This window comes from Homalodisca vitripennis, chromosome 7, assembly GCF_021130785.1.
Source record: "Homalodisca vitripennis isolate AUS2020 chromosome 7, UT_GWSS_2.1, whole genome shotgun sequence".
Lineage (NCBI taxonomy): Eukaryota > Metazoa > Arthropoda > Insecta > Hemiptera > Cicadellidae > Homalodisca > Homalodisca vitripennis.
The window spans coordinates 35,762,737-35,787,754 of record NC_060213.1 but is presented as its reverse complement, the minus strand read 5'-3'; the positions used below and the strand labels follow the sequence as shown (position 1 = coordinate 35,787,754).

Genomic DNA, 25,018 nt, shown 5'->3' with positions numbered 1-25,018 from the left:
AGTGTATTTGGATTTAAACGTTTTTGTTCTGAATATTCTCCAAACTTCTACTGATAATATTGGCCTATAATAAATGTTATGCCTACCTAAATGTGTCTTTGTCATTAGCTTTGTGGCTTAGTAAGTTACCTATAATTCCTTTTAAGTAGACACACTGTACGTATCCGCTTTAAGGGTCATATTCCACTTTTCATTTATGGTTTCAGGCCTTGTCTAAGCACAAATCATTTGCTATGTCAATAAAAAAACATTGAATTCCTGCTTTAAAAGATTTCTGGTTTGGTTCCAAACTGATACTAACCTATATGTATTGACTTAATTATACCCCTATCACTGACCATGCACACCCTTCCTGTCTTAAACCAAAACATACTTCTCATTTTGATTGTTTTGAATGAAATAAAACAATCATCAGGTAACAAAGGTATTCATATCAGATAGATATACGGATAGAGGTTATTAAAGAAACAACACTGGTTATATTATATACTTATATTTAAATGACTACAATACATATAATTATTTTTATAATTTATACCACAATTATTGTTCTTTACAACATATGAAGACTGAGTCTTCAACGATATTCACAATTACATCTTAATTTTCCAAATTTATATGTATAACCCCTTAAATTTTAACCCTCCAATACGATAAGAATCACAGAATAGTGCTTAAAAATATAACAATGCTAAATCGTAGATTAGGGGACTTCTTGAGCTGAAGGTTCGGGAACTTGATTCCTGTAAGAAATACAAGTTCATTTATTAATGAGAATTACAGTTATTTACTTAAAATGTAGTATGGGTGTAAGGAATTTGACTTTACTGGTGTATTTACATTACACGTTAACAATAGTTGGTTAAAGAATTCTTCAGGATTTTCATGTATTGTTTTACATATTAAATATGGGTTTAATAATTAATAAGAGTATTTTCAATCCATATGATAACTGAGCAGCATACGCTATGCACTTTAATTTCCATTTCTGTTGGTACTAGCGGATAGTAGCCTACTAAAAAGGCAATCGTTTGTTTTGGTAGAGTATTTACTCCTTGTACCTTAAGTACAGGTCCTGATTTGTGAGTATGAAATTCAAATGTTATGTAATTTTGTCAGAAATACTAGTATACCATTGAACAGACATATAACGCGTTTCAAGTATTTTGAAGTGCATTCAAAAATAATATTCTGATGTTTCCGATACACGTTATGAGGCCAGATTGTTTCAGTAACAACAGAATTTAGTGATACATACCGGTATTTCGACAATGTTTGTTAAAAAGCTCAATATATGTATTCCTAAGCATTTCAATAAATTTAAAATTTATCGCATATAATTTTCATGTACTGGATGTTTTCATATAATCGAACATGTATAGATGAAATGTTGATAAATAATGTAAAAAGTGTTTTTCGATAAATTTTGTATTTGGTTATATTTCATCAACAAACGCAGAACACACTCACAGAGAATTATACACACCACAATTAATATATACTGGAAACCGGGTTTTGAAATTTTCATTTAAGCATATACAGGTAAAGATACACTAAAACTATTTACAAATATATGTTTATACATATTTAACTTAGGAATTGACTAATGATTCACTGGAATAATTAAAAAGAATAATTAAATTCTTGTGTAAATCAACAATGCAGGATAAGATGAGTGTTATTGTTTATTTTCTCTAGAGCTGATATGAATAAATGAAATTGAATAATAAATATTGTTATGAAAATAAATAAATATTGAAAAAATTAAAAAACTTATCATTGGTGATAAGTTTGGAATCGAAACAGTACAAGGTTTTCACAGTCACATTATGAGGAAATGTTCTTCATAAAGTAAAAAATATGGACGTTGGAAACCATTTGTGAACCACAAACGTTCCTATTCCAGTGCAAAAAGCCCTACATTATACTGTATAATGAACAATTTTCACTAACCTGTTTATGAAAGAAGTTGCAGAGATGTCTTTATGTTATGAAGTTTTCCAGGAAACAGTTTCTTCCGTTTGAGTTGAGTGATGCATTTGTATGCTGATCTTTAGAGAAAAGACACAATTTTTAAGTTTATTTTAATAAACAATGTTATATTAATTAAATACTTAATAATTCATAAAATAAGATAAAACGTTAATTATAATATCAATACAATAAATTGTGTTATTTCATAACAATATTATTAATAATTATAATCATTATATAAACAGTAAAATACTGAGTAAAAAAAAGTATTACATCACCATAATTTTCACTATATTTTTTCCGGAGTTAAATACAATGCTGATAATTTATTTTTTAATTTTGACTTTTTAGTAAAATAAGCTTATAATCGTCTATGCTAATTTGACAATCAAAGAAGATCCGTTGGAAATTAAAGGTAAGAACATTTGCTAAAATTTAAACATAAACGTAAACTTGATACTTCAGTCTAACGTTAGGCTGGAATTAGGCTAAAAGTAAGTGTGTACAAGGCCTAGGAAATATAGATCAACAATACTATTTACAATATACACAATTATATGCACAGACAAAGCACTATAAACACTATAGACTTGTGTATAAAATATTCTGGTTCAAACACATCATTAACACTTATGAGACGTCGGTTGAGCTTGTTTTAGTAGTAAATAGCTACCGATAAAACGAACAGAAAGTGTATGAAATACGAAAGTTATCGGAATACACGAATACTTGTCGAATGGCCATGAATATCAAAAGAAACGAACTGTAAGGTAATTAGCCGACAACAAACGTATCTAACATCAATAATGTTCATAAAAATAACATAAAATACGATTATACTTCCAAAAACATTCACCAAAAAATATATGCTATAACATGCCTTTAAACTAAACTTTCGAAAATGTAACAACACTTATAATGTAACTGGCAATTTGAGATTGTCTATTAAACTGTCTATTTGTCTATCCGTTTTCGCTCTCAGCTCCATCGTTTCAGGCTACAAAAAAGAAGCGTCCTCGAAAAAATCACTTTGTGATAGTGAAACCGTCCGTGACCGCCGCACCCGCCTTTGTTGGTCCGCTCACTGACACTCACGAGTGTTGGCCGCCGACAGAGAAGGCGGTAGTTGTTAGAACTGCCGCCGTGGAGGAGAGCGCTGCTGTAGCGCCACCGTCTGCTATGGGCTGAGGAGTAGTAGGCAGACGCAGAATATGAGGCAGTATAAGTGGGAGGATCGATGGTGAGCTTGTCCGCCGTGCTGCATGGCCGCTGGGAACTCTCCTGAAAACAACGTCGCCACTTGTAGAAGCCACATGAATAAGGACAGAATTTAATTTGTCTAATGTCGGATGTGTGTCTAATAAACTGAACATTTCAGTATAGTTCAGATATGTTTAAGTTTATATACATTTAAAAAACTAAGCCTAACCGTGCAATGATATCATTTAAAAAGACATTTGCCGTATGATGAATATAGAGTTCCAAAGGGAAGCTCTTTAGACCTTTTTTATTTACATTAATATTATTTCGAAACTGCAAACTAGGGCAGAAGCCCTTGACCTTGTACTTATCAGTGCACATTATGTTAAATATATCAATATCTATCCGTGTGCGAAGTGAATATTAAATTATGTTTATTATGTGAATTTATCACACTTAAAATTGTGTGTTTTAGGCTTACGTGGTCAGTATTAATACTATCATCTTAGTTGTCCTTTTAACATATCGTTATAACTATTATATTCCCAAAATATATTGGCCTTACTGTGGACAGCCATCCTACATTATCAACTAAGTTAATTACAAACCGAAACTGCCTATAAGTCGTATCCGCTCATACAAATTTCAAAACAGATTTCTACGATGTAACCCACGACACGGATTTCAGATTGTAGAAAGCTTGGGGATGAAGTGAAGACCAGAGAAATTGTAACGATAGGTTTACGTTACATTTTGTTTCAAGTTCTTCATATGAAGTAGTAAAATTAATATAATATTGTGTCGATGTGATAAACAACATTATTAAGGAATAAATTCCCAAATTTCAAGTGTTTTGGAATTTACCGTTGAGCACATGTACATTGATGGACTTCGACTGAGCGTTGGAGGGGTTACACTGATATCTGCCGTTATCAGTGGGCTTAGCTTGCTGGATGAGGAGGAAGCTAACAGTAGTCTCCCCCTTCTCCGTGATAACACTCACTCCTCCTCTTGGCGAGTCATAGCTAATTATCTGCAACATCAAAACTCAACTCAAAAACAATTTTCTACCGTTTACTAAGAGTACGTAAATTAATTACAGAATTTAAATTCATTTGACTTATTCTTAAAGCATATTTTAGATTTGTTTGATTCAGGTAAGGTAGCAGCTGTACTGAAATTTGTTATAAGTATTATGTTCAATTCAATTCAATTCAAAATTCTTTTTCTTTTATTATGTTAAATATAATTGTAAAATTTTGTAGAGTAAAAATTGTAATCTTTGTGTTACTTAAAAGAGGAAATACAGATAAGGAAGTAGTTAGTAGAACCTGTTCATACATTACATGTACTTAGTTGACTATCTTTGAACAACATAAACCTATGGTTTAAATGGTGTAAACTTTACGCTAGCCAATTTTGACCTCCACAGACAGTTGACGAAAGGGCTAAAAGTGGTGAATAATGAAAACTTCGATGCAACATTTCTATGGTCTCAGTATTGTTACTGTGCATAATGGTATATTTTACAATGATGTTTTACATTTTAAACCTTATTTCAAGTAAATAATTCGCACTTTTCTTAAAATAAATGTTTTAATGGAAAATAATACGAAATAAAATAAATATGAGATAATTATACTGCAAATAAAGTTAGTTGAAAAATGTTTATTTTGAGTAATTTTACCAGAAAATGATTTTACTGCAAGCATTTTCTAACATCGTATAAAAAATAAATGTTTGAGGATAAATTGAATTATTAATTATATGAACTATTAAAATACCAGTCATAAATTAATTGATGAATAATAGTTTTAGATAGAAAAGTACTGTTAGAATACTGGAAAATAAATAGGCAAATGTTTATTATATAAGTTTTTGGTAATGACCTCAAAACTACATTTTAAATAATACAGTAATTTTGACTCAAATTCTATTATATGTTTTGTAATTCATTGCTTATAGATTTAAATGTAGCCTATATTTAACTTTATTTTGTAAAATCAAAGACGTGTGATTTCAGTTTTTTTCAACTTGATTTCAACATTTATTTTACAGAGTGGACAAAGAAATGATTTTATATTTCCTCTATAATAAAACTTATTTTTAGAATTAGTACTGCTTAAGTATGGTTTTGAACTAAGCTTTTCATTATTAAAAAATGTAAGTTAGATTTGAAAAACGTTACACATTTAACTATTTAGTCGTCGTTGTACTATAAAAACGTATTATAAAATTGTTAATTGTGTAAGTGTAGTTTTTGAATACATAAATACAAACATTTATTACCCTTATTTTAAATCTAGTTCATTTTAAATTTATATAAGTCTCAAAAATCTACTACTGAAGCGTGTAGCTGTACATATATTTTTCCAATAAAATTAACCTAAACCCCAGGGATTATAAAAACGAACTGTTAAATTTTTAAATTACTGTACATAACTGCATCGAAATGTCTTACAGTAATTTATAATTCCGAGACAAAAATAAATAAGTCCCTGAGACACCAACTATTCTGCTGGAACGAAAAAACATATTTAGCTTTAAAACAGACCAAACTTCTACGCAATTAAATTTACAGGTGGATTTTCATGTGTCTGGTTAAATCACATAAACTTTACTAAACTTTTTACATAATTTGTAGACTCATCAATATTTTTACAGAATGACCATTTCAATTAAGGGATTAGCAAATAAATGATGCAGTTTTGGCCGGCTTAAAGCTAAGAAAATTTCGCCGAACTCAGTCTTTACAACCCCTTTCTTCAAACGATTATCTTAGTTATTCATATCAATGTGGCACCACAAACATCCTGGAAACTAAACATATTTACAACTTTTTTTCAACAAAACTTAGGTATATATAATTTTTCCTGGAACTAGATTTAGGTGACTTTCATAATAAAGAGGAGTAGTGCGCGGGAAGTCGAGTTTATTAATCCGAGAGTTTGAAAGTCATCGGATGACGAGAAATTTAAAGATACTACTGCGATGGTATCCCTCTTCAAAAGTCCTTGACTTTTCAAGGTTTCAGGAAAACAATCTAAATAATTTGAGCTTTAGAATTTGTGATTTTTCATTTGTAAATATTGCCTCTTCATTTGCATTGAAAGTGACTCTTTCAGAATGTATACTCACATTGACCCTTTTTCTGGGGACGATTACTTTTGGTCATCATTATTCATGCATTATTTGATGAATATACCCACGCTAACGTTTGTTGTGAAAGTTTCTAGGCGCCTCAGGCATTCAAACTCATCCATATCTGCTGGGTAATTATCGAGATCAGGTATGATGTAACTTTTCGAGAAGCAATTGAGGGGAAACCTGATACCTCTTATCACGACCACAGAGCATTCTGAATGCATTTCCTCCGAATCGTATGTTTTTCTAATGAGTTCTTATGGAGAGGAGTTCAATTATAAAATAAAAACACTTTCGGTTACGGTTTATTGACGTTTTGCACATACTCTGAAGTCCTGATGGGCACTTTTTTGGAAATAAGGATTAGTGTCCATGAAAATCTATTGCTAACTTAAAAATACAAAATCCATAATACTGTATGTAATTTATTTTAAATATATCAAAAAAATTATACTGTATTCCAAAGTTATTAGCAATTTATTATTATATCGATATATTAGTAAGAAAATGGAGTTGGATAACACTTAAAACTCCACCGACGCATGCGATAAACAAGAAAATATAATTAGTATCGGTATGATTATCCTTAGATCTGAGATCTCAGCACAGTAAGGAAAGGTGTATTTTCATTAGGTTTAAAATTCGAAAGAAATAAAAAAAGATTTCGAGGAAGAAAGGTACACCGTGAATAGATTCTAGGATTTCATCTTCTTTCAATCGCAAAGAAACCAGTTAATTTATTTCATTTTAATGAATAGACGAGAGGTTTCCAAGAACCGCTCCTAATTGGACGCAGCACAAAACAGTAGTGTGTGGCAGAGGTTTGAATAGATGCAGTTGAATATAGGTGCGTGGTCGCGGTTCATAATAATGACGACGAAGGCTGGGACGTCTCTCCTCATAATTAAAATGTCATATTTTTCCTTCTACCAGAAAACCAACAATACAACCACATGCTCTCTGCCTAATGGGTAAGATGGTTTCTCTTACTCTGTCTAAAGATGATGTACGCTATATATTTTTGTTATAAAAATAAATAGTTGTATTCACTACGTAATGGTTGTCGTATTGATTAGTGAAATTCTATTGGATGGCAGTGGTGTAACTTAAGGAGGGATAAGGGGAATAAATCCTCCCCAACAATTGGAGAAAAATATTTGTATGAAAGCTATCCAACTTATTTCAAATATATTAATACATGTTTGACTTTTAATTAAGACTATAATTAGATATGAGATTTATAACTATAATAAGATTTATTCCACCTAGCCCTCATGGTACGGAGAGCCTAAAACCACTGTTGTATGATATACAATGTTTAATAAATACATTGTTATGTTATAATAGTCAAATATCAATATCTATATTAATATAATATCAAAATATTCATTCTTATTATACCTATTACGTAAAAGTTTATGCAAAATAATTGCAGTGTTTGATTTGTAAAATTGTAAACATAATGTTTCAGACATTGAAGAATCATTTTCCTTACTACATGTAGTATAACGAATTTCCGGTTTTACGTTTTATGGATAACAATGAAATCATAATCCTATGTACACTACTAAAATTTGTTATGTTAAAACTTTTAAATGATTAATATGTGGTTAGATATAAAGATGTTTCGTCCAAGCCCGTAGACAGCATGATGGAATCTTATTTTTAAAACACATCTCAATGAGCTATCTCCAGAACACTGTCTGTAGAATATATAAATACATAGATATGTGTAATAAAAATATATATAACTATTAATTACTTGGCCTAGTTCTACCTCAACATTGAGATAGTTCTAATTCAAAATGTATTTCTATTTAGCATTCATTGTAAACAAAAACAACAAAGAAATACAAACTAAAACAGAATGCCTGTGTTTTGTAATGGCATGTTTAGTGTGTCTCACTGCATTTAATCATTCAAATTCTGACAAATTTAAATCCAGATTTGAAACAAAAGAGTAATGACGAGGTACTTTTTGTGTGGAATACTCTTTCCATTACTTACGGCATCGTTATGATTCCAGAATATGTAGGCGGGGGGCTCGGGACTGTACAGCACTACGCAGGTCAAGTTGATGGTACTGCCTCTGTCTATAAACAGATCCGGACCTCCTATGATATCCGTCGTCGGCTCTGTCAAACAGAAGTAAATAAAATGATTATAGAATTTGTGAATAATAAGAAGTTTATGATTCCAGAAAATGTAGGCGGAAGGATCGAGACTGTTCTACACTAAAAAGATCAAATTGATGGTACTGCGTCTGTCTATTAGCATATCTGGGACCTCCATCAATCATGGTATAGTACTAGACTTTTATTGAAATAATTTCGCTATCAAATTCATCAATATTAACATAAACTAAGATACCAAACTTCATAATTAAATTAATATTTATTTTATTAACATCATTTTACTGCTCACTAGTAAATTATTCCATATACAGGATTATAATAAGTAAATTTTATAACATATACTTATATACTTATATTTTATAAGTAAATTGAGATGTTATTTATAAATTGTGTGGTTTAAATAAGTTAAAGAGTAATAAAGTCTTTATTTTATTTATTTAAAATTAGGTCTAACGCGGTTTTTAATAACATCATAGTGCAAAGTAACTGAAGGTACTCATAATAAACTAATTCCTTTTCTTAGAACAAGAAGACTAGAAATTGCACCTTCTAAGGTTGCCGCTTCCGCAGTGACAGGATATAATTGATTGGTAAGGTTAGGGGTAGGTCACCTCCTGTTGATATCCATGAGGAAGAATTTAGGGCACTAATCTCGTAATTTCCTCTCGGAAGAAGGAGAAGCCAGATCTGAACCAGTCGCTCCAGTCAAAGCAGACAGGGGGTGGCACACCCTTACTTATAGGTTAGTAAAAAACTTTGAATCTTGAGGAACTACTCCCAACTCTAACAGAAATCTCCAGCAGTAGATTAGACTCCTTGAATTACCCTTGAGCCACAGAATCTCGACATATCCCATTAGTGATGATACTGCATATGCATACGGTTACCCATATTTAAGTGACACACCGGTTTTTACTTTACCGATTGTGGGTTCAGTTGGAAGGTATAAACCAGCCATAATTAACCCTCCTGGGTACGCCTAATAATTATCCAATATTTCAGAATTTTTTCTAGTTAAAAAGCTAAACATAAATAAATTGCACAATCTCTTACCGTTATAAACAAACATTGGGGGAATAATCAGAATTGAAATTACTGCGTCAATGGATCGATCTATGGTCATCCCCACCGATGGTATGTCTCTATTGTTGGTGTTCAATAGGCAGAGAGTAAACCAGACCATCCCTACCCGGCGCCCAGTGTGGCGCCCAGGGTTAATTATCCAGCTCTGAGTAACTCTCATTACTGAAGCTATTTAGATCACATATCAATACTCTTTGTTTAAAGTTACACACATTTTTTTAGTTTAGATCGAATGGTTGCTCTTCTTTCAGCATACTCGAACAATTAGTACTCAAAATATAAACTAAGAATTACATTACTGATCAATTTTCTGTACTATAACTATTTGTGTTAGATGCTATACGCATGATTATTTGAGTTAAAACTGTAACTATACTTGCCAATATTACTTTGAGAGTAGTAAATGATCAATTCCATTATTGGGTGATTGTGATTACATATTTCGTCAATACATTACGTTTTCCCATCGTATTTATTCAACGGCAAATATGGTAGACATTTGAAAGAAATTTAAGTGGATACACTCAGATCGGTAAATATTTCGTAAGCTAGACCAACGTGAAATAAACATTAATGTAATCCGATAACTTTTTGCCATTTTATAAAAATTAACGGCTCAGCATCTGCCATTAGTATAGTGTCACGATTCAAAACGTTCTAATGCAACTTAATCCCGTAGTTCTTACTAGAATTACATTGGCACATTGCAGAGTAAGAACTTGTGTTTACACCTGTATGGTTCAACCACGCATAAATACTATGAGTTTATGAGTGTTAATATGGTTTAAAACAAATATGTATATATTAATCTTCATAGTATTATAATCAGTTAATTTACTGCTGTTGAGCACTTAATAGTGATTATTCTACATACATTGCTTAGAATGATTATTAGTAATTAATCCATGGGGATTGTCCTACAACACTCATGATACATCAGAGAAAATTATTAAATATATATACTGCAGTAATAATATAATAGTTATTTATTGTTAAATTCATGAGAGACGTCAAGCTCTTGTATCTTTGCTCAGTTGCATACATTTCTCATTATGTAAGTATGAGTGTCTAGTAAAAAACCTTTAACTAAAATGTAGCCACTGGCCAAAGTTGTGTATTCCATTCTGTATACTAAGTACAAAAGTATCATTATTTGAAATAATTGCAATTAAAGGTTAACCTTTATTGACGTTAAATTAATGTGCTCTGGATATAGGCATAAATAATTCTATCATAAATATTATGTTTCATTCCTTAACTAATTATAGAGTTACTCTTTGTAAGAGTGTGAATAGGTAACATAAATTCAATGCTTATATTGAGGAAAAGCTGGAAAAATTTAAGTCTAGGTTTAACGCAATTAAAAAAACAGTAGGCCTATTTCAAAAAATTAAATAAATATTCATAACCCACGCATTTAAACTCACAACTAACATGTTCCCTAATAAAGGTTATAATAACCTGTAAATAACATAATCATTAACGTGTAACATTATTTTCATTACTTCATGCATAAAAACTCATAACATTAACAACTTCCATCTTACCTTTTACAGTAACATTATGTTACAGTAACGCGTAACTGAACATGTAACAAAACATCATCCACTAAGCAGTTTAGAGGCTAAAATATAACACAATATATCTTAAGTATAGCAGTGTTAGTATATACAAGAGGAATATTACCTAAAAAAAGTCAAAAAGTATTCCCTCTCGTACAATACAGTTTCCCTTAAAAATTTATTTGTAATACTAGCAGTTACTCGCGGCTTTGCATGCATAGTCGTAGGCTTGTATGAGCACTTCTGGTTCGAATGATATTCCCATATTAATATTGAGTTTGCCCTATTACCACGATCAAGAATGTTTGTAAAAGATTGTATAATTATGGCCCTTGTAATTCACCCCTATCTTATTATTTGATTGTTCCATACGTTGATTATGCATTTTTTTTCGATCAAGAAATGTATTTTTCAGTATGGCATAGATGGAAGGTTTTACTACTTTAGAGACTAGTGGGGCATAGTTCGGAGGATTTTCGTTATACGAATAGATTTATATTCATACCAGGGACCCTAAGTATGTAAAGTTTTAGTAAAACTGGTTGAATATTTTACGCGTGAAAGCAAAACAAGCAAAATATTAGGGTGTGTTATTTATTCGAGTAGGTAGCGTAGTTTTTAAAGGCGTTGCCGCTTCCTGATCGGTGCTGCGCACTACCGGAGGTTCGGAGAGGCAAACCAGATATGCAGAGTAATCAAGTATAGCCCTATGGGAATAATTCGAAAATATATAGCATCTAATCGTACCCAAAGTTTAATTGTTATTTCACCTAGAAGCAGCTCATACTCTTGGTACATGTGATCTCCCAGAACTTTTGCTGTGGCTTTATGGGTCCCCGCATTAAATTAATTTAATTGAATCTCCTCCTTTGTTTTTTATCAATTTAAATCAATTAAACCGTTTTTCTTAAGCCATAGAGCTCTGTGCGGGCATCGGGATTGGATAACATATCTGCGGACTTCAACGGCAGAAATACTAACATTGTTAACGGCAATTTATGACACCTTTTAAATAAGCCTGTGGAATAAACAGGCGCTCTTCTAACATTCAAGACTGAGGTCTTAAAACTTTCCTTTTTGGTCTTAAAACAATTGTCAGTCTCAAAATTGAAGGTTAACTTCTCTGTGCTGTTGCTATAATTCACCAAACGTAGTGCTTACATTTAAACAGATGTGAGATCAAATAAAAGAGAACCTTTTAAATAAGTAGACGTAATTAAAACTTCTTAAACATATTTCTTTAAAACTGTATGGACATGGGGCTGCAAAGTTTTTTGAATTAGAACATTTTTGTGCTGATTTGAAAGTACTAAACTGTTCAATGATAATAAATTAGAGTTTCACACTGTTTTCATGCAATTTTCATTTTTTTTTACCTTACATAAAAAATTTATGTGATCAAAGTAGCATATAAAAATTATATTGAAAAAATTGTAATAAAAATAAAATAGCATACTTTAATTTACAGTTCGTGAGAATTCTATGGCCAACTATAAATGTAAATATATAAAGTGTGGAAAATGTATAGGGATAGGCCTGTAGAGTTGTTCAGAAAAGTAACGTGCAAAGTATCAGATGAAGAGTATGTAAAAATTAAAAAGGCTTACTGTATGATTTGGTAATGAGTTATTACATTGTCATACACTTGGAACATAAAATATTGGGATTTACTATAATTTCATTTAACTCTAATGTTAAAACATAAAACTATTACAGTTTATCAGATACAGACCGACAACATTCAGGTGGATGTAATGGCTCATGTGAGGCGTGGTACTGATCTGGCACTCGTATATCCCGGAGTCCCTGTGCTGTGGATACTTGACCTGCAGACTCCAGTCCTCAGAACTCTGGTGGTGGATGGCCCGGAACCTCTGGTCGCTCGTGTACGTGTATCTGCCCACCGTCAACAGGTGGATGTCACGATGTCTTACCCAGGAAACCTACGGAGCACAACAGGTACTTATAGTAATACATGTAACGTGACTAAACTAATGGTGGAAATATGTAATCCCTTAAGGACGTGCTATGGATGTCACGATGTCTTACCCAGGAAACCTACGGAGCACAACCGGTACTTATAGTAATACATGTAACGTGACTAAACTAATGATGGAAATATGTAATCCCTTAAGGACGTGCTATGGATGTCACGATGTCTTACCCAGGAAACCTACGGAGCACAACCGGTACTTATAGTAATACATGTAACGTGACTAAACTAATGATGGAAATATGTAATCCCTTAAGGACGTGCTATGGATGTCACGATGTCTTACCCAGGAAACCTACGGAGCACAACCGGTACTTATAGTAATACATGTAACGTGACTAAACTAATGATGGAAATATGTAATCCCTTAAGGACGTGCTATGGATGTCACGATGTCTTACCCAGGAAACCTACGGAGCACAACAGGTACTTATAGTAATACATGTAACGTGACTAAACTAATGATGGAAATATGTAATCCCTTAAGGACGTGCTATGGATGTCACGATGTCTTACCCAGGAAACCTACGAAGCACAACCGGTACTTATAGTAATACATGTAACGTGACTAAACTAATGATGGAAATATGTAATCCCTTAAGGACGTGCTATGGATGTCACGATGTCTTACCCAGGAAACCTACGGAGCACAACAGGTACTTATAGTAATACATGTAACGTGACTAAACTAATGATGGAAATATGTAATCCCTTAAGGACGTGCTATGGATGTTGTGTTTGGACAATATTGCCTTATAGTAAATTCATGTTACTTCAAGATAACTTTCATGAATAAAGAAAAACACATTTTTCACCACTCCACTGGAAATTTGAAGCATTTAAATCTGAGAATTTAACCATTTTGTAATTTGAGAAAAGCTGGAGATAAAAATATGTAATATGTATGACATGTACATGAGTTATATTTTCAGTGACAGACATATAAGTTTTGTAAAAAAAATAACTTGACACATGTCATATACAATTATACAATAGCAATAACCTAACGATAGTCAACGAATACCTTTCTAATAGGGGTTTGTCACTCACTCATTTCAAATGTTCCAATATTTCTTAACCTTTCAAGGTGTGATCTCTGCAACTCTAACCTCTCACTATAATTCCCAGATTATTGTGGGTGTTGATTATATGTTTTACATAACATTAAATTTATTGTTATCTTCACCTTAAATCATGAAAATTCTCTCAGTTGGAATTGAGGAACCAGCTTTGTCATCTGAAAAGATATCTATTTGATTTAGCAATAAACTGGACAGGCAAAATGTTGTTTTCATTATTATTTAATGGTCGGTTTTGTAAACTTTCAAATAGTAAATACACATGCTATAGAGTAATAACATTGTCGTATCGTAAAATACATTTTGGTTACCAGATTTTGTAATACTATTTGTAAAGTGTAGTAATTTATTACATTGTATAAGGCCTTATATATATAGCCTTATACAATGTAATAAATTACTACACTTTACAAACAGTATTACAAAATCTGGTAACCAAAATGTATTTTACGATACGACAATGTTATTACTCTATAGCATGTGTATTTACTATATATATATATATATATATATATATATATATATATATATATATAATATAAATGATATATATATTTACTATATATATATATAATTTCAATAAACGTTGAATCACAAAAAGTACTTGCTCCGCCGGGAGTCGAACCCGGATCTCTCACTTGCCGGGTGAATGTGCCACCATTACACCACAGAGCGCTTACTTTTTCCGATTCAATTATTTTGTATTTGGCCGTATCTGTCACATATGTGTTTAAATAAGCAAACTAACATATGATCGGAAGACCAAACACCTGTCAAACGACTTTTATTTACGTTAAATTGTATAAATGGCAATAGCCTTATATTATATATATATATATATATATATATATATATATATATATTATATATATATATATATATATAAAATACATATATATATATTTATATATACATGTGTTGTATACAACAAATAATAAGGCTAAAGTACAACAAATATAAAAAAATATTTCATGATTTAGATAACAATTACATAACATTAAATGTGGAACTACGTATCCTCAATTTTAATTGTCTACGATACAAAAGGTATTTTAAGAATTTATGAGTTAAAATTTTTTCTGCTCTTGATATCCACCCAGGATATTGCTAAAATTGCTTACTAATACAAGCACTGGACTCTGTAAAATGATTTGTGTTCAAAGCAAGTGTTCGAAGTGTTTTCAAATGGACCCCTGAGAATGTGATAATCAGTGATTTGTTTATTCTGGTCGTTTTCTTCAAGATCCTCGTAAAACCAACTTTGAAGCTTGTTTCGAATCTTGGGAACTATCTCAGTATACTTTATAGTAGTTTTATCAAAAAAAAAATAATAATAAATCTAGTGGGTATAAGTCGATTGAAGGAAATTTAAGCCCAAATTCAGCTGGACGCTATTTTCATAATAACGAATTTGCTGCTCTTTCAGCTCAACAAAAATATTATAAACAATGGAAAATTATATCTTTTAATACGGGAAATATGTTATATTGCACCATACAATGTACAAAGTTGCGTACAAATTAAAATCCATAAAAAGTTTACACTATTTTATCGTCTGCACATTCAATTTTTGCAGACCTAGAGTAAGATTCTAAAGTTTTTAATATGGGTTAATACTAAATAGTATGGGTTATTACTGTATTATGGGTTAATACTACAGCATAGTTTATACTTTAGTATGAGTTAATACTATAGTATGGGTTATTACTATAGCATTGGTTATTACTATAGCAACAGGCCAGTGTGGTTATTAAAGACATTACTTCACCACTAAGATAACTTCCTGACTGCTAATCATATTCATCATGATCTCATAAAATACTATACGCCGGTCAAAATTGCCCTCGTTTCAATCCAAACTAAAGTCAGTTTGTGTAATTTAAATCCAGCATTATCTACAACATTAATGAGAGATTTTATACGGTGTCCGTTGATTTTCTCAGCTCTAGATATTGACTATGAGTTAAGTTACTACTTTAAACTGTTTTGTTATCGCTGTGCATTTTTTCTGATGTAGTTTGCAACATCATGTGAAAATGATTTTCGCTGTCTTAAGATTTAATAAACCGATTAATTGGAGTACCAAAGGAACTAACAGAACGTAATGAAAGCCTTTATCCAAATAATTGAAAAGTTTTTGCGGATAAGTGAAAATTTCCTATCAGTAGCTGGAAAGTTTTCACGAAATAACCGTATTTGATAGTTGTGGAAAGTTTTCGGGTTTACAAATTTATAAATACAAAAGCCTATGTTGTACTATAATATACAAAGAAGCTAGAGACTTTCTATGACCAATCTCTACAATTATTTATCAGCCGCTTGTATTAGTTTTAGTGGTAAATGTTAATGAGATATGCTCTGTAATTCTGGGTCTAAAAGTCACGTAGAATAGGTAGAATAGGACGAGATTTACTATTGTTATTATAGGGATATACTGTAAGCAAGATAGCCGTAAGTGGATCCCACTCTTAATGTAACTAAATCTACGCCCTCATTACACCTTTTTCGCTGACTCCTTGTGGGCCGTCTCCTTTTGGATGACATTTTACTGAATATGTGGTAACATGGTTAATGATGTCCATTTAGTAACACAAATATTTTAGTTCTACAATACGAAGTTTAACACAGTCATCATACTCACACGGACTTCACTTACCGATTTGTTCCCTAAGTTCTTCACTTTACAGTTAAGGTAAGCAGTCTTCCCCAGCAGTGCCGTCACGTTCTTGGAGGCTGCCTTGTCGAAATAGGGACCAGGCCTGGCACCGCTCTCCAATGAGTTGGCGGTCTGAATAGGTCCCTTGCCGCCCTTGGCTTGTACAGCTCCTGCTCCCGACACTGTAACAGACGATTACATGTTCTAGAAATTATAGTTTATACAAAATCTGTTGTTTTCAACCTTATGTTTATTATGTCACACACACACACACACACACACACACACACACACACACACACACACACACACACACACACACACACACACACACACACACACACACACACACACACACACACACACACACACACACACACACACACACACACACACACATACTTATTTAATAAAATTAAATTAAAATTTTACGCTTAATTATTTTTTTCAGAAAAGCTATTTTTCTAAATATATATTTCTAGACCAGATCTCCAAAAACTCCCGTCTCATTATTAACTTTTTAACGGAAACATATCGACAAATATCAAACCAATCATGGTTTTTGAAATATATGATAACTTTAATCCCCTTCACTGTTAGTGATTCGGGGCTACGTAAAAGTTTTTAAATATAATCCCAATAGAGTACAGTAAAGGCTCTTGTGAAAGAAAGAACGACAATGTTGGATACCCGAGTTCTTTATCAATCCTTTCTAAAATGTCGCCTTGTTAATTTGTTCATTAAAACATACACACATAAAGATTAGTTTGCAAACAAACAAACTATAGACGTTAACTATTAGATCAAACACTTAATTTAATATTATTTAAAATTGAACCAACCTTCTCTCGGATGTTGTTTGAGGTATTTCTATTCAATAGTTACCAAACGTGTGGGACTGGTATACAAATATGACATGTACCAATAACATTGAAACACTCAATGAGAATAAAGAAGTTGATTGGTAAATGAGGGAATATCTCATGAGGGTGAACATTTTATGATCTGTCATGATATCGCAGCTTCCGCTGAGGATGTTTAAGGATAGTCTTTGACAACACTAACTTTAATATATATTATCTTTAATACATTTAAAAGGTCTTTTCAGTGGAAACCAAAGGTATTTATATTTATGTTTTGTGCTCACATTCAAATTGATATACAAAGTAATAAAATTTAAAAGGAGTATCTCTCGATAACAATATTAACGAAACAACTAATTACATAAAGGATTTGGCAAAAGCGTAAAAACGCCCTTACATATTTAAAAACGCTTTAACTATTAAAATAAAACTTAATATATTTTAATCAGTATAAAAATGTATATTTATTTGACAAGATAGTTCTTCCTTTTTTCAAACTAGGGTATTTGGAGGTAACCTGCGACATGACTGGCTCCAAATAAACCTGCCACGATTCCAATTGCCCATTTGTGGATAGTAACAAGTCTACTTCTGATGGATGTGAGCTGCCCAGTCCCAAATTATGATATTAAAACAAATTCTGCTCTCAAAAACGGCACCTTAACAAAGATTTTACAAATTAATAGTTTATTACTTAGCCTAATGCCGAAGTAAAAATAATGTGGAGGATACTATTTTTTATTCAAAATCCATATGTAAATACCAGTTCAGATTTTTACCTATAATGATAACTATATACTGAGAATGATTGCTATAACTCGTTTAATACCAACTGTATTGAATAATCTTAAACTATATGACCGCCAATCGAAGAGAAAGAACACAGCAAGACATCAAAATTTATTTCAAAATTTAGCTTTTTGATGTACTAGCAAGCATGGCTAAGTGTAAGAAATGAGTTTATTTCGCACTTTTCAAAATTAATGACTACATCATCATGATAGAGAGTTAGTGTTCCCTGTTGTATAGCATAATTAAAATCTTTCACATATATATCATACAGCATGAGTTCCAATACAGAACCCTGAGACAAACCATGTACAATCGGCAACCACATATACAAAATATTTTGAAAACCTACAAACTGGTTTCTATTGTCAATTTAACACTCCAGCCATTACTTGGGAAACCCTTGAACACCTATCATCTCCAGGCTTTACTCTAAGTATGTAGTGACTGGCTTTTTGAGATCAATAAAGACACTCATAGTTCTGTTACCAGCGTCATACGTAAAACCCCGTCTAAGAGATTCTCCTCATTTAAAGGTTGATGAAAAGGATATGAATAGTGAAACAAAGAGGTATTTCTAACCATTAGATAGGGCGTTTATTTATATATAAACATGATAATTTGAATTTTTATTTAAAAGTTACAAAATTCATCAAAAGGTATAGTAAAATTGTTGGCGCGTTTCCAAACTTTTGTCTAACCCTGTATAGACATGACACAACCCTTGAAGAATATTTGGCTCCAATACATTTCTAAAAATGTTTATACTCATGTTTATCATCCCTATTTACTGTTTTTTGTAATAGTATGAGCAATATAGTGAAATAAAAACTTATTACTTGAAAAATTTTCAAGCATAATAAAGGATAGTGACGTCACGCATCCGGGAGAAAATTACGTCACGGATATATAACGTCAGTAAATAAAAACATCGCCTGGTGTATGAAACGCGGAACAGCTGCCGAGGGCGTGGACTGCCCAGGGAATATAAACAACGATCATGGATTGAATATAATATCAGGGCGCTTCACACACAAACCCTGAGGGGCCACTTTCACAACCCGGCTTCTTTACAATATTGTACATAGACCTGCACTTAGTACCGGGTCAATCTTCTGAGTTATCTTTCCCTTCCCTGTACACACATAATAACTATTTCTATACAAACCTTTAACGCGTAAGTACCTTTTTGTTTAAATTGAATACTTTAAAATCTTAGGATTATAATATTTTTGTGAATTAAAAATCTATGAACATGCTTATTTTCTATTGTAAATTTTATCGGAATTATTTAAAATCAATAAGATTAATAACAAAAAGAACGTCTTATCAGTTATCCCATAAATATTTTCAATATAGTTCAATATTTTGAAATTAAAAGAACAACGATCAATCAAAATACTAAATTTAGTTCATTCAATTTTACAATCTGGATTTCCAAAATATTTTTCAAACTATTTCCAATTTATATCTCATGATAGTGTAAGAAGCACTCGCTCTGGTTCTCGTACCTTAAGAATGCCCCAACACAGGACTGTAGTATCTGATAGATCTTTTCAAGTGATGGGTTGTCGTCTGTGGAACTCCCTCCCCCCCCAGAAATCACTTCCATTGAGGTGGATCGGCGGTTTGTGGCGGCACTGAGACGTTTGTACCATGAACGGTTGGTCGGGGCGGGTCCGTCCTAGGGGTCTGTGGGTGTGGTGCTGGCATTGTGTGTGATGAGTGTGAGTGAGTCAAAACTGCATATTATTTATTTCAAAAATATTCTTATTATATATTTATAAATTATTGTTATTAGGTATTAATTATAGTTTTTGGTTCATATTAAAAATGGAAGTTGTAATATTATTTTGTGTTATGATTGTATAATTATATTTTTATTTATTTATATTTAGAAGTATCATATTTATAATTTTTTAGTAGTGTTTTGTTTAATTTAATGTATTTAGTAAGGTAGATTAGTGTTAGTATTAATTTGGTTAATATATGTGAATAATTATTGATCAGACAGGTTAAGTGTAAGAAAGGGCCATGAGGCCCTAACTTTGCCTGTTGAAATAAAGGAATTTTCATTTCATTTAATTTCATTTCATAAAAAGGAAAATATTGAAATATTTTTTTAAATTTTGTGCGACCATTTTCCAAGAATGATTGGATGTTGCTGGTTTATGGTATATGTATGATATTTGAAGTTCTGAACTGGTCATTGGCGGATATAGGCTTTTTGTAAGTTTTCGGTTTGTAATGTATAAAACCATTAAGTAATTATTATTTACGTATATAGATAAATACTAAAAATTTAGTACGGCCATGTTGGCAATATTTCAGGATCTCCACAGATAAATACTATATTTTAATGATTATGACACGCAAACGCTCTCTTATAAATAGCCGGTAAAGAAATGCATATGTTCCTGTAAGATAGTATCAGAGAAATAAATCGCAGGTTTATTACGGCAGGATTGCCTTGCCTAACAAAGACCGACAACAGTTGGTGATCCATCAGCCTGGGGTTTACTATCCGCCACCTTATCACTTGTATATGTCAACGAATCACTTAGTGACCTGGTTCACTTTACTCGTGACTCTTCCAGGATATCTGAAAACAATTTAACCAACAAATTTAAACTGACTAAGAGTGTTTGCTTGATAAGAAAATCAAGCTACGAATTGGCTAAGATACACATGTGATCGTGTAAACACATAAAAGCATTTCCAACATAATAACACAATCAGAATACGTCTTTTCGACACGATTTGATTAATATAATTGGAAAAATAGAGATATTTTTAATAATAAAGGTTTCAAAATTCATACTTCCTCAAATTTGGTTCATATTAAAAGATTTCATTAAATTAACACAGGTTTGATCAACCGGTTAGTAAGTAATACATTAAACTCTTAGGGAAAATAAAACTTAAGCTAAGTTTTAAAGACCTATAGTCAATTATCTTATAAATATTTTTATATTCATCCTTAATCGACATTGAGATAAAGGTGTCAGCAATAGAAATATAAATGTGTAAGTGTTATAATAATTATATTTCATAAGAAACCTGAAAGTATAAATTCCTCATCTCAGCTAACGTTATTAACTACCCTAATATGCTGTTTATATAGTTACATAATTTTAGATTTTAGATCATTTCGAGGTTTTAATAACACAACAATAATATTTTACTGGAAGTGTATAGATTAATATCTAAATCTGGTAGTCACATCTGAAAATGAATTATAACTGTCAAATATTTGCGTGTAATAATAGTGTGATTATTATTTAGAAAAATATTTCAAAAGTTTTGTACATGGTTTATCAAATAAATTATAATATTTTGATCTAATAATTTTGTTTAATCCTTTGGAATCCTTTTTGAAACATTGGCTGAGCATTTGGAAAGCCTATTACTCAAATGGCTGAAATGATAATTTCTGTCTGTCTGTCAATCTATGTCTGCCCACATGATATCTTTCTAAAACAGTTTTATATGGTTTTTACAAGTAGCCATGACAACAACGACAAATTGAGAATAAATAAATTAATGTGTTAAGAATAATTTCCCAAACTGTACAGTAAAATACCATTTTAAAACGTTATGTGTCGTACACCTATCTTGATTTAAAATTATTATTTTATACGAAGTAAATTTGTTTTTATAGATATTTTTTTAAAGTACAGTAGTTTCAGACGTTTTCCGTCAATTATTGACGCAATCTGCAATGTAGTCTCTTGTTCACGTGAATAGGGTTTACAATTTTTATTATTGTACATTAAAAAATATATATAATAATATAAATTTAAGCAATGTTATACGAACTATAATATCATATTTTCGTAAGAAACATAAATATTCTGTAATGGTTAAAAGCATGTTCTCTTTGATCCAGAAAGTTTACCTAACACAATAAATTAGTTTATAAAATATAAAAAAATTTCTTGTAAATTACTTGTAACTAACATTTAAAAGGGAAAGTGTATTTTGACCTGGGTGAAGTCACTCGTTCCATTTCTTCTTTCACTTAGAACTATAAGGAGGATTGGTGAGCATGCAAAGTTGCCCTGGAATATATGATTTATGCAAATGTTCTGGGCGCCTGTGGTTTATAGCGGGCACGGAGATGTTCTGCTTATGTAAAACTTGGAAATCAGAATCTTATTGGATGTTCCTAGACATTTACCATCTGAGTAACTGGCTACACCGGACGCTCTGTTTGACATATTTTAGCACGCTCGATGTAATTTATAAGGATAACTACTTTGAAAGTGTTCCAACCTTATTTATAAATGATCAATAAATTACAGTAAGGTTTTTTATATTCAATTAAGCGTAAGTATATGCTAGGCACTATTTGATGTACTTAGTTAACATCAAACAAAATATGTCTTACTTTTAGTTTTACCCATACATTAAATATAATAAAAAATCAGTTTTATAAATATTAAAAGAAAACATACATTTTAAGTAATTATAAAATTTCATTTGATCAACCGGCCAGTTGAAAATTGTAGAAACGAATTATATAGATATCAAGAAATTTTTTACAAAGAAATAGTTTTTGAAATATTTCTATAACTATAACCTATAACTATAATCTATAACTATATTTCTATAACCTATAACTATAATTTTTGGTCTTCCAATGAAAGCTTCTAAGATGAGTATTTAAGGTGTCTGACTATTGTTAAAGTGGTTTTCATGACACCTACTTATAACTTTAATTATATTTTGACAGTTTTTGCGCTAGTAAATAATTTATAATGATTATACGGGAACTGTCCAATAAAGAGGGAATTTGCACGTTATTCCACAGTACAGTCATCATTGCGTGGCACTACTGCGTATTAGCTATTAATTTGGAAATCCATACTAATCAGATCAGAGCTTTCCAGTGGAATTTAAATTACCATAATGGGATTTAGGTAAATTGAAAATTTATTGACATTCTGATTGGTCATACCCATCCACAATTCTACAAGTATTATTATAAAAAAGAAGTTTCAGATTGTAAATTACGAGTTACGTATCTTACGATAAATCCACTATCGATGAAGCAACCTAAAATCTGAGATGTATAGAAAGGATGCATGATTAAAGCATCTTACGATAAGTCCACTAACAATGAAGCAACCTAAAATCTGCGATGTATAGAAAGGATGCATGATTAAAGCATCTTACGATAAGTCCACTAACAATGAAGCTACATAAAATCTGCGATGTATAGAAAGGATGCATGATTAAAGCATCTTACGATAAGTCCACTAACAATGAAGCTACATAAAATCTGCGATGTATAGAAAGGATGCATGATTAAAGCATCTTACGATAAGACCACTAACAATGAAGCTACATAAAATCTGCGATGTATAGAAAGGATGCATGATTAAAGCATCTTATGATAAGTCCACTAACAATGAAGCTACATAAAATCTGCGATGTATAGAAAGGATGCATGATTAAAGCATCTTACGATAAGTCCACTAACAATGAAGCTACATAAAATCTGCGATGTATAGAAAGGATGCATGATTAAAGCATCTTACGATTAGTCCACTAACGATGAAGCAACCTAAAATCTGCGATGTATAGAAAGGTTGCATGATTAAAGCATCTTACGATAAGACCACTATCGATGAAGCAACCTAAAATCTGCGATGTATAGAAAGGATGCATGATTAAAGCATCTTACGATAAGTCCACTAACAATGAAGCTACATAAAATCTGCGATGTATAGAAAGGATGCATGATTAAAGCATCTTACGATAAGTCCACTATCGATGAAGCAACCTAAAATCTGCGATGTATAGAAAGGATGCATGATTAAAGCATCTTACGATAAGTCCACTAACGATGAAGCTACATAAAATCTGCGATGTATAGAAAGGATGCATGATTAAAGCATCTTACGATAAGTCCACTAACAATGAAGCTACATAAAATCTGCGATGTATAGAAAGGATGCATGATTAAAGCATCTTACGATAAGTCCACTAACGATGAAGCAACCTAAAATCTAATGTGCATCTGTCACAGAGGTATCTCGTGCGATCAACCGGGACTGTGACTCACGTCTCACATGTGTTGACAGCTCTTCAATCTCAATCAATCCATCAATCAATGGCCTCTATCATGTCTGTTTACTTGTGCCCTGGTTTCACATCATCCATCCAGATTTGAGTTGATTCACTCGACATTGATACCTGTCCCAAGCTAATAAAGTGGAACGTGTTTCATCTTCTGTATCATCATTGCAATAAATCTTGTTCATTTCATCACGTCTATATAATTGGATCTTATAATTGGAGCTAGCGTATTGTGCAGTATATTGCAGTGTATATAATACTCAGTTTGATTAAATACTAAAACAAAATAACCTTAAAATATTACTAAATGTTAATAAAAACACTACTTTTTCCAAATTGTTTATTTTTTGGACGAGGCATTTCTTCTCAATTTATTCAAAAATTAAACTCTAGTCAAATCTAATTTTTCATACTGGCTGAAATATTTCCAAAATTTTTTGTATTTAAATTTTTACA

The 25,018-nt window shown here is 31.7% G+C and overlaps 1 protein-coding gene across 2 annotated transcripts in view; it reads right to left on the bottom strand.

Moving 5' to 3' along the window:
• Nucleotides 1-477: 477 nt before the first annotated feature.
• Nucleotides 478-25,018, bottom strand: part of LOC124365798 (lachesin-like) — a 427,429-nt gene continuing 402,888 nt past the window's right edge. The window contains exons 2-7 of one of the 2 annotated variants that reach the window (XM_046821819.1): nucleotides 16,827-17,008; nucleotides 12,831-13,041; nucleotides 8,326-8,453; nucleotides 4,039-4,207; nucleotides 1,954-3,252; nucleotides 478-743 (exon numbers count right to left, since the gene is read on the bottom strand). In XM_046821819.1, coding sequence (XP_046677775.1) covers nucleotides 3,152-3,252; nucleotides 4,039-4,207; nucleotides 8,326-8,453; nucleotides 12,831-13,041; nucleotides 16,827-17,008 — 791 coding nt within the window. In that variant the 3' untranslated portion in view covers nucleotides 478-743; nucleotides 1,954-3,151. Of the gene's footprint in view, nucleotides 744-1,953; nucleotides 3,256-4,038; nucleotides 4,208-8,325; nucleotides 8,454-12,830; nucleotides 13,042-16,826; nucleotides 17,009-25,018 lie in introns of both variants that reach the window. The other variant, XM_046821817.1, reaches the window with a different exon arrangement.